At 34.1% G+C, this 12,276-nt stretch overlaps 1 protein-coding gene across 1 annotated transcript in view; it reads right to left on the reverse strand.

Moving 5' to 3' along the window:
* Positions 1 to 12,276, reverse strand: part of RYR2 (ryanodine receptor 2) — a 550,493-nt gene that overhangs the window by 252,349 nt on the left and 285,868 nt on the right. The window contains exons 49-51 of the mRNA XM_044674985.1: positions 8,665 to 8,834; positions 7,322 to 7,542; positions 1,821 to 1,911 (exon numbers count right to left, since the gene is read on the reverse strand). Of these exons, the coding sequence (XP_044530920.1) occupies positions 1,821 to 1,911; positions 7,322 to 7,542; positions 8,665 to 8,834 (482 nt within the window). The remainder of the gene's footprint in view (positions 1 to 1,820; positions 1,912 to 7,321; positions 7,543 to 8,664; positions 8,835 to 12,276) is intronic.

Raw genomic sequence — 12,276 nt, forward strand, 5'->3', positions numbered from 1 at the left:
AGATGCTTAGGCTGGAAAAGCAAAGATGTGTAAGAGGGAAGAATGACAGTTCTCAACAAATATTCAAAGGGTCATGAAATGGAAGGGACATATTTTGCTTGGTTCCAAAGGTCACAACTAGAACCAGTGTGTGGACACCACAGAGAAGCCAATTTCTTGTCCATTTTTCTTAGCTGGACCAATTGTAAGGTAAAATTCATGAATGATAGCTCTTCAAAAACAAAATGGGTTGTTTCCAGATGTAATGAATTTCATATAAATATTTTCAAGTTGAGACTGGCTAACCAGTTGTCTGAAATGCCATACTTATTGAGTATAGATTGGATTAGATGATATTTGAAATCCCTTTCGATCCTAAAATTCAGTAATTTTGTGAGATCACAATGATTATTTTATTATTATTATTCTGATGCAAAAAGCTGACTTTCTATGGGTGTTTTTGATCTCTATATTGTCCATAGCCTTAACAACATTTTTTTAGGAACAGCACAGAGAAAAGTTTTAGGTAGGAGATATATAAAAAAGTAGAGCACTCATTTCTCTTCTTAAAATTGTAAGAGTACAAATGAATGAAACACTCCAGATAATTTTAAATTAAAAGATTTAATAACAAAATGAGAGGGAAAGGGATTCCTTCAGTCAAGTGAGCAGAGCACAGAGCCAGAGGCCCACACCTGCCACACTTTAACCAAAGCAAAGCCCAAAAAGAGCCCTGCAGTGTGGGTCTCAGTCAAATTTATTTCCCAAGCCCTTGTACATCAAATGAGGATATACTTAAAAGATACTGGGAATGTAGTTCAGGTGTGGCAAATTTTCCATGTGCACAAAAGACAATGGCAAGGCATAATATCCATACCCTTATCATCCCTCAAGGCTCCCTCATTTCTTGATATGACTGATATAGTTGTTAGCATATATATGTAAATATATAAATATAAGTAGATAGATTATATCTATAACTTTGTGAATATATGTAGACATATATCATCTATTTACATACCTACTTGTTTGCCTCCTCCATTAAAGTGTAAGTTCTTTTAGGTAGAAATGATTTCATTTTTTTGTACACATATCCCAAGTGTTTACCATGATGCTCACATGTAATATGTATTCATTAAACACTGGCTAACTGACTGAATGTAGGTTGGCAAACTTAGAGACATGAAAGATATTAACTGTTCAACTCTTCTCCAAATTTTTGTTAGATTTTCTTTGTATTTCCCAAAGTTATAGGCTTAGAAAAAGGTCATTCTTATCTGTGTATTTTGGAGACTGTAATACTATTGTCGATTGTCTATGTTATCATCATAGGCAGATGGACATAAAGAGAATATTTACATGACTAAATTATATATTTATACCTTGAATGTTATATATACCACTCCGAACTCTTCAGTTTACACAGGGGTAGGGAGGAATGGGAACAAATATTTTTATTAATATTATTAGATGTTTAATAATATTTATATTATATTAATATAATAAAATAATTTTATTAAGATTTATAGCTAGGGTAGTGGGGTGACTTATTTTTTTAGTCCCCTAACAGTTTTGTGTCAGTGGACTTAATGGCCAGTCAGTGTTCTATGATACCATTTGAGTCATAGACTGCTTTCTTAAGCAAAGTCATTTGTGGCTTTAACTTTCCTTAGTAATGGTCAGGAATAAACAAAGGGATCAGGGATTTACTTTCAGGAAACTGATTTTGGAGAAAATTATTAGAAGATACATGTAGTTTACCTAACAGAAGAATTTTTTCACAGCAAGTAAAACTAGAGGTTCAAGTGACCATTTAACTATAAACCTTGCCCCATACTTACCTTAAGAGGCATCTTAGCATGTTCATTTAATAATGGAACATCAAAAACTAATCTTCTTAACAAATGTTGCATCATGGAAGGTCTCAGTTGGCTGTTGGAATAATAATTTTCACAGTGAAGCAAAATATCTATTCATGTGAGTACCTATTATAATTCAAGACATAAGCTAGAATTCTTTATCTAGACCACTTAATTTCAGGTACAGAAAATGTACCAAATTAGTTGGAATTGCTCTGTGAGAGAATTCTCAGTAATTTTTGTCACAAAATAACATGATGAGAACAAACAAAAATCAAAATTAGAAGATGAAGTCAATTAAAACTCATTATTAATTTTTAAATGGTTTTACAGTAGCAATATATGTATATTGTTAATATTTTAAAATAGAATCAGTGCCTTACTCATTTTATATATAATACATTTGTGTATATCATCAATTTATGTAAATTCCTATTTTTTATCATAATCCATGCTAAGTCCTCTTCCCTCTCTGACTTGTCTGGGAATTAACATCTTACTTTTCACCTGTGATTAGAACACAGGAAAGAGGGTCACAAAAAAAAATGTAAAGAAGACATTGGTAGTCTTTCATTTTGCTTTTTTTCTCCAGTTAACAAATACAGTTACTCATAAATACAGTAGAATCACATTTTACACGAACTCAACATATGCAAATTCAGGTATTTTCAATTGGCAATAAAAAGGCAGAAAATATGTAAAACATTTTAAAATTATGTAAAAAATCCTCAACATTTTCTGAAGTGACATAAAGTCTCAAGTCAGTTCACCCATTCATGTTCTTTATATTGTTTTGTGCCACATGTTATCTCCCCATAAATCTTTGTCCAGAGTTCTCATTTATAACAATTTGTGTCTGTCAGTGTAGTGCTTCTCTTTGTTTCATTCAGGTTAAATAGCATTAATAGTTATTGTTTATTAGTAATTATATCATATAGTAAGTTATTATTTATTATTAATTGTTATTATCCAAGACGTCAAAGTACAAAAATAATGATGCTGGTAAATCTGATAAGCCTAAGAAAAGTCATCAATTACCAGGTATACTGATATAAGAAATGCTTATTAAATAATGGAGTTTGTTATTATGCACTATTTTCAACTTATATCAGGGGGCTTGGAATATACTGATAGTGTAAAATAAAGTTATACTATAGCAAATGTTTAAAAAAATTTTAATTTAATTAAAAGTTTATCATGTTGCTATGGAGGGGAGGAAAACAGCTCACTCCAGCCATTCTTCCAAATCTCAAAGATTACAAAGGGAAAAGGAAAGGAGAATAGGACATATGGGAACAAGGTAAATCCCATCTAGTTGTCTTATCCCAGTAAGACCCTGTCCCTTCAGTCCTTCATAGACTTCATTTAGACTTCATAGATTTCATTTAGACCCAGTAAGACCCTGTCCCTTCAGTCCTTCATAGACTTGTCATTTAGAATCACTAGTTTACATTTTTCATTTGGACCCTCAGTCCAAACCTAATCCTTCTCCTATGTTTTTGGAAGCTATGGTTAAAATTCAACACACTCTACCATAGAAACAGTGTTAAACATGGTAAAAATGCTTTATTGTACTATCATGACTAGTACAGTGATCTAATGCGGGAGTTACATTCCAGGTGAAAATCTGCGAAGTAGCAGCATTATATTTATTTTATTATTTATATCTATTTTAAGGCTTTATAAACCCTTCCCACTCTCCCATAAACCTTTTCCACACTCTTAATAACCTTTCCCACACTCTTATAAACACTTCATAAGCTCTTAAACACTTTCTGAACATATGGGCACAGGGAGGGAGAGCAAACAGTCAGATGCTAGTCACTGAGCCATTCAGCGCCCAGGACACAGAACAGAGCACTATGGTTGGTCATCTTTTATTCCATCAGTCAATAGTGTGCTAAGTACGATCTCACATAAGCAAACTTGTGCAAGCAGTAGTGGTATACTACATTTCCATTATATATAGCATAGTATTCATCCACAAAAACTTGCAATATAACAAAAACTCAATGATACAGAATTTTATATATTTTTTAACCTGCAATACAGTGAAGCTGTGATAAGAGAACTACAATATAGTGAGGGATGACTGTATATTCAAAAGTAAATTGGAATAAGAAATTTAAAATCCTGGGCTCTGTTTCTGCCTCTGTAGCTAACTCAGTATATAACATTTTTTTAAGTCACTTCAAGGTTCCTTCCCCATCAATGAGAGATTTGGACTAAATGACCACTGACTTCCACTAAGAAGATGCTAAGGTGGGCACCTTCTCAAAGTTGCTCAAGTGGATTGAGAGCCAGGCTTAGAGATGGGAGGTCCTAGGTTCAAATCCGACCTCAGACACTTCCCAGCTGTGTGACCCTGGGCAAGTCACTTAACTCTCATTGCCTAGCCCTTATCACACTTCTGCCTTGGAACCAATACACAGTATTGATTCTAAGATGGAAAGTAAGGGTTTTAAAACAAAAAAAGATGCTATGATCGTGTGTGTATTTGTGTGTATGTGTGTATGTGTGCATATCTATATATATGTATAACATTTAGTCACTTTATATATGTGTGTTTGTGTGTGTATATATATATATATAATTTTTTTTAAGCCCTGTGTATTGGCTCCAAGGCAGAAGAGTGGTAAGGGCTAGGGAACTGGGGTTTAAGTGACTTGCCCAGGGTCACATATCTAGGAAATGCCTGGGGTCACTTTTGAACCTAGGACCTCTCATCTCTAGGCCTGGCTCTCAATCCATTGAGCCACCCAGTTGCCCCCAGTCACATTATATATTAAATTAGCATTTGTGGGATGGTTTGTGAACTACATGTAAACACCTTATAGGAAAATGTGTTCAAGTTCCAAGTGACCAATTTAAACATGAAATTCTGCTATGCTGAGCAAGTGACTATGAAGTCCATAACTCTTTGAGCCAGAGATGTCACTTGCTAGGCCAACAACCCAAGAAGGTCACTGTTGAAAATGAGAGGTGCCATCTACGAAAAAAATACTGGTATGTTGTAATAGTAAAGAACCAGTAACAAAGTAGATACATATCAACTAAAATAGCTAAATATACTTCAGCACATGAATGTAATGGAACATTACTGTGCTGCAAGAACAGACAACTTGTTATGTCAATCTATCGACTGAGTTAATTGGGGGTGTTGAGTCCTAATGGGACACCTAGATATGGTAGTGAACCCAAAAGGTCAAACCCAATGCAGCTGATGTTAAAGGAGAATATGTAGACTCTGCTTACTCTAATCCCCAGATGGCAAACAGTAACCCAGGGCTAGCAGCCTGAGCTAGGAATCAGCTGATAGTGGAACTCAGCTAACACTTATCCAACTGAAGCCCTGTAAGTTTGATGATGATGGCTATATTCCTTGACTTGATTCACTATAGATCTGATTATTGATCTATAATGACTAATTAATTAGTTTGATCTGTTCTGACTGCGGATTTGTTCTTAAGAAGTTGAGTGAAGGAATATTGAAGTAAACCCCTTTTCTAAGTTGACAAAGGACACAGTCAACTGAAGTCTCACTAGATCTTTGAGAACTGTCAGGCAAGTGATTTCTTATAAGATGATTTAATAGTTGATGCGTTAGGGAAAGGGGAATTGGGTAATTGATGGAAAGTGGGAATTGGGAATCCTAAATAAATCTAGATGGATAAATTATTGTTGAACCTTCACTTGAATATTTTGATCAAGGATCTTGATTGGCTGACAGCGTGGCTGAGGCCTGACTGGCCCCAGCCCTGAGTCAAGGTTTGACCCTGCTGAATGATAGTTATCTTTGCTGATCTTCTTGGTGATTATAAATCAGGAAACAAAGATTGATGGAACACAGTTGTATCAGTCTGATAGCTAAAGCTGGTTGCTGAGTAAAGAGAGTAGAAGCTAAGCCTAAACCTTATCCACCTTCAACCAAATATCTCCAAACTGAGACCAAGATTGGTTCAGATCTGTTCCTTTTATACTCAAGCCTAACTGCCTTGGCTCATGTCAGGGTCATGACAAGCTCAGTCCATTCTGCATTCTAAGCAGGTAACTATCCATCATTCTTTACTCAACATGTCTGCCATATATTTTCTTACAAACTATGATGAATATAAAGATACATAGGAAGACATATGAATCAATAGAAGATGAAATAAGCAGAACCAATGTCCTGGATCACACGCCCTCTTTTATTTATTACAACATTCTACTTGGCATCTGCTTCCAGGTTTTCTCCTTATTAATTCTTGCTGATAGCAAATTAATCTTCTAGGTAGGCTTATTTTATTATATGGCTATCCTTATAAACTACTAAAAGCTAAAGATAATGTACGTGATACAATTTGCATATTTCATCCAGGCATTCAATACCATATTCATTATTTGTTCCTAATTGGCATTTCATAACATTGTTTAATATTATTTTCCAAAGTGAATTTCTGTTTGATGTGGAACTTGACATACTAGATTCTGACAATAATGCTCGGAGGTAGATATCTCCGGTATTATAATATTAACTTTAAAAATGAAAATACTGAATTTCAAAGAGGTTTGTGTACCTGTTCCAAGATCAAATACCTAGTAAATGACAGAGCCACATTTCTAATTCAGTTCTTTGAACTCCAAACCTAGTGTTTTTACCTCTGTGACTCTGCAAAAATTCACTCCAGTTAAACCATTTTCTTTACTATCCTCTTCTACTCAACAGATCCACATCTACATCTCTAGGTGCCCATGTTTAATAAAAGGCAGTCTGGCTTAGGTGAAAAATCACTAGATTTGAACTGAGAAAGTTCTAGGTTCAGGTCATATTTCTGACATTTATCAGTCATGTGATTACAGGCCAGCAACTTAACCTTTCTTTGCTTTGATTTCCCCATCCCATCCCCAAAATATATAGTATGATACTTATAATATTACTTCATAGGGTTGTGGAAAAGTTCAAGTGAATTTGCAAGTTCTAAAGCATTATATACATATCAATTATCAGAATTATTGTCTGCTCAATCTTACTCTTTGCCAACCAATCAATATTAAATATATTCGCAAATACAAACATATGCATATAAATCACAGACCATGATACTTTGCAAGCTAAAATTCTCAATTAAATTTAAGAAAAGTCTTTAGAAATAATAGATGGAAAAATATTACTATACATTGTTACACATGCAAAATAATCCCTTCACCTTACCCTAAAAAATGTGCTAATAAGCATTAATGTAGAAGGAAGTCAGAAGGAGAAAGAAGCAAATTAGAATCAGGGAGGAGAAAAATGGGGGGGGGGAAATGAACAATACAAAGGTCCAAAGCATTTTAATAAGTTCACAGAGAAAGTATTTCCATTTCTGGAATGATTCTAGTTAATTTAATATAAATTTCCCACTTAAAAAGAAATAAATTTAACATTTGGATACATTTTTAAAGTAGTGACTCTTTCTTGGAAATACTGAAATTCAATTCAGAATTAGGTCTTTACTTACCCACAAATAGAGAGAAGACAAACTTCTATGGAATCCCGTTGAGCTTTTGTAAGAGAACAGCCTTTAGATAGCCTGTACACTGTATGAAGCAATGAGTCTATGAGTGAAGCATGGTGCTCAGTGCCAGCAAAAAGAGGAGCACACCTTGTCAACAAAGGCAAGACTGCAGTGCAAAGATACCTATTGAGAGCCAAGGCCATATCTGTAGCACTTAGAGCAGCCTATGAAATGAATGGAATAGAAATGAATTGCATATGTATGGCACAGGATATTAAAAAGAGAAAGAACAAAATATTACTCAGATTCATTAATACTTGACTAGAGAAGAATAACTATAGATGCATTTCCATGTGCCATATATATTTGTATCATTCTCACATTTAAGAAAATGAGATAGAATCAGCTTCCAATTAACCATGAATGAATTATGCATAGATTCCTGAGGCTTTCTTCCTTCCTCTCATGAACTCTACCAACTATCTAGTCACTAACAGTAGAACCAAATTAAAAGTAGGGAGGGAATAAAAGAGTACCAAAATGAATGAGTATGAAACATAAATGGCTTTTTGAATTGCCTTTTGTTTCATGTTAATATATTTATAAGATCATATTCCCTCCATTAGAATAAGTTAAGATCAATTCTTTAATATATAATTATTTAATTTATGTTAAAAATGCACATGTATATACAAATCTATTTGTTTTAACAAAATTAATTAAAAACCTACTATGTACAAAGTACTGCACTAGACAATGGGAATACAAAGAAACATTTATAACAGTTATTACGTAAGAAAAAAATCATTTACATCTTTAATAGTGTATGATTTCATTTGTGCTCTAGAATTTGTGATATTAAAGTTATGATTCATAACAATATATCTCCCTGAAGTTGACTTCCCTTACAGATGAAATTAGTTTTTTACCTTCTTTTTTCTGAAAATATAAATGATATTGTATTAGTATGCTATTTGAAATTTCAGTATAACCCATGACAGACAATTAATTAATATTTTAATATGTCTTCCATACAAGTCATTCAATATGCATGGCCAGAGAACCAACTTGTCTTAGGACAACAACATGATAATCATATACAATATTATTCTGGCATTAAATCCTGCTTTACAAAATACCTATTTAAAATGTAAACATTCTTAACATTAGAGAACAAAGACAAGAAAAGTTGTTTGTTTTTAAGGAACAGGTAATTTTTGGAGGGGAAAAAGAATCCCAGTTTTCCTGGTTTTCCTAATCTATTGAGAGGGTGTTCTTTTTCAGTCATTAAACAATGAACTGGAACAAGTCATCAAATTGAGGTAGTCAAATTTTTAAACTGTTACCGTGTCTAAAGAGGCAGCAGCTCGGAGATCTGGCAAAAAGCCAACCTCAAGAAGATGAAGGAGAAAATCTTGAACCTCAATTCCATAGACCCTGTCAAGGAACAAAACCATGGCTGCCTTGTGATCTGGACAAAACCCTGCTGACATGTCAGGTTCCACCACATTTCCATCTGAAAGAGAAAAAAATAACATTATTAATGCTTATATGGCAGTGAAATACTACAGGATTTACTTTGCTTCTTTTTTTCAAAGTTTAAAAATTAATAAAATAATTATTTAATTTTTTTCCAGCCAATGACAAAGAAAAAAAATGGGGTTGTGCTGCAAGATCAATATGACTCAGGAGAGCAAGGTAGCATAGATAGAGTACCAAAACTGGAGTTGAGAAGACGTGGCTTCAAATCTGATCTAACACTTCTCAGATGTGTGACTCTGAGCAAATTCCTTGATCCCCATTGCCTATCCTTTTACACTCTTCTATCTTGGACTCAATAAACAGTATTTGTTCTAGGAAGAAAGTAAGGGTTTTAAAAAAATCAAATAAGTCAACAATGTGATGGTCCAGACCAAAAAAAAAAAATCAAATGCGATCTCAAATTACATTAAGTGGGGCATCTCTTTTCAGGGAGATCCCATTGTACTTTTCCATCTTCAGACCTGAGTACCATAGTACATGAAATACTATGTCCAATTCTGGGCGCCATTATTTAAGAACACCAATCAACTGGCCAGTATCCAGAGAAAGGCAAATAGGAGAATGAAGGACCTAGAGTCCATGATATTTAAAGACTGGTTGTAAACATTGGGCATATTTAGCCTAAAGAAACCAATGTGTGAACAATGGGATTGGACTTTTTTGCTGAGCTCCAAAGGACAGAAACTGATTGACTCGGTAGAAGCTGAAAAAAGGCATATTTAGGTTTCATATCATTAAATTTAAAAAAATCTGCCTATTTTATCATTTAGAGTTGTCCAAAAATGGATTAGCCTGCCTAGAGAAAGGGTAGGTGTCCCCTCCTTGAAGGTTTTAAAGCAGAGGCTGGAACCTACTTATAAGGGAGTGTTATCCTTATACCAATAATAAAATACAATAAAATATATAATATAAATAAAATATAAAATATAACAATAATAAAATAATAATAAAAGGAAGGGATCCTTTTTGTAAATGGATTGGACTAAATGGCTACTGAACTCCATATCATATTTCAAATTCTGTGATTTTGAAAATAAACTACTTCTTCTAAGGGACCTTGAATTACTTTTTTAAAGTCCTTCACATATATGAATATTTTTAAAGATCATGGGCTTAAAGGAAACTTTTTAATAATAACAAATAATCCTTTAAGGTTTTTTCTCTACAGTAGACCTTAATTTTCTTTCAGCAAGATTGTTCAAACTGCTGCTGAGAATTTATTGGAGGAAAGTACCCTACCTATTTCTTTATTTTCTGTTCCCTGTCTCTTTTCCTATCTTATGACAAAGTGGAGGGGAGGAACTTATGTAAAACTTTATTCTTGTCATTTTCCTAGAGGCATAGTGAACCTCTACATTTCTCTTAAATGAATCTGCTTTTCTCTCTTCCTTGCTAATCACTGAAGTAAAGTGGAAAGAGTGCTGCACTTATAAATTTTGAATTTTGCCTTCATTACTTTATTAGATGCCTCTTCTTTCTACTACCTATAATCATTTGTCAGAAATGTAAAAGAAATTTCTGATCTGGCAAGACAAAGTATTATATCATTGTATTTGATCTTTAAATATTAAGTATTATGGCATAACTGATTAAATGCTAGGATTGGGGTCAGTAGAATTGGGTTCAAATTAGTCTCTAACACTCACTCTCTGTGTGAGCACAACCTGGTCTTTTAACTTCTTTGACCCTCACTTTCCTTCTCATCAAAATGAGTATAATAACATGACCTTACAAAATTGTCATGAAGATCAAATACAACAATGTAGCTAAATACTATATAAATGGCAGCCATCACTAGAGCTGTCCAGGAGCCAACTCTTGCCAACTATTCAATTGTCACTATGGGCACTATCCTCTCAGAAATTATTAAATTCTATAAATCACGGTTTGATTTATCATTTTGCTGAGCATGTAGTCTTAAGAAAATTATTGGGGGGAAAGTGTTAATAATGAAAATTAAAATTAAAAATAAGTTGCATACATTTTGAGGTCCTATTGTTAACATTTCACTCCTGCAATAGCTCTCTTGACTTGGACCCCATGTTCTAGCTATCATCTCAACCTGGCCTTATGTAAGTGACCCTGGAACATCCTTCTATCAGCTCTTTTTCACCTTGGTAGCTCCCTTTTCCTACCAAGATCTCTATTTTGGGGTGGGACCCAGGAAAACCCTACTTCATTCCTTGCCACCATGTTTTCAGGTGTTACCTTTCTTCTCATTTTCAGTTTCTTTTTATATACCCTCTTTCCTCATTGGAATAAAAAAGCCTTGAGGGCAGTGACTATATTTCTTTTTATTTGCATTTATGAGTTTAGCATAGTTCCTGGCAGATATTAAGATATTAAGCTGGTTGACAGTTACCTTGAAATTTGCTTAAATGATACTGTTTAATCATTAAATACCAAATTATATAATTCATCAGAAACATTTTCACTTTATGTTGTAACAAAAACTTCCCTCATCTAAAGAGATCAATAAATCACAAATTCATAGATGATTTCCAAGTGATTTCAAAGGAACTAGTTGAACTCACACATAAATAACAATCTTTTTACAATATAACCTACAAGTCCACTAGCCTTTACCTGAAAAATTCCACACTATTGAGTGAAAATGTGGGATAGTACAGCCCATTTTTGGACAGCTTTGCAAAAGGTTTTCCCTTATGTTAACTGTAAATTTTCCTCTTTGAAATTTCTACCCTATTGTCTTAATGGAAAGATCATTGTATAAACTTTGTATCTCCAGTTACTGTGATAATTAGATTAAATATACATTGCCCATCTTTAGATTTAATCACCAAAGGTGAGAACACCTCCAATTTTGGGAGGTCCGTTAGAATGAGTAACAAATCAGAAATTACTGACTGCCTCTTGGGCAGTCCTAGGAAAAGCATCTGTTGTGATTGGACACATAAACTAAGAGGAGGCCACAGGAAGTGATGCCTTTAAAAAAAGAGCTCAATTGGCTGGGAGGGTCCACTGGTTTGTGAAGAGGTCCTGAAGGAGCTCTTCTGGTTCGTGGAGGAGTGCTGACTGGGACCTTGAGACCTTGGTGAGTCTGTTCCATGTGGTGAGTGTTAAGACTGAATCTTCCTGAACTTCTCTTAAGGAACTTTCCTTTCAAAGAGGCTCTGTGACTGAAGCTTTGCTTCATATGCCTCTGGGGCCTTTGGGCATTGGCCCTAGGCTCAAGATTTGACCTTTTCCCAATTAAGGACTACTTAAATCTGCCTGGTTTGAGCCAGGGACTGGAGCAAATTACTCAATGTGTTAGATCACTTATCCTATCTTATTCTTTCTCTAATTTTCTTACTTTCTCTAACTCTTATTAATTGTAAATAAACTTCCATAAAAGTCAATTTTGACTTGAGATTATTTTTAATTGAGGATTGATAATTGTTCAATCCTCTGGT

Source organism: Gracilinanus agilis, chromosome 4 (assembly GCF_016433145.1).
Source record: "Gracilinanus agilis isolate LMUSP501 chromosome 4, AgileGrace, whole genome shotgun sequence".
Lineage (NCBI taxonomy): Eukaryota > Metazoa > Chordata > Mammalia > Didelphimorphia > Didelphidae > Gracilinanus > Gracilinanus agilis.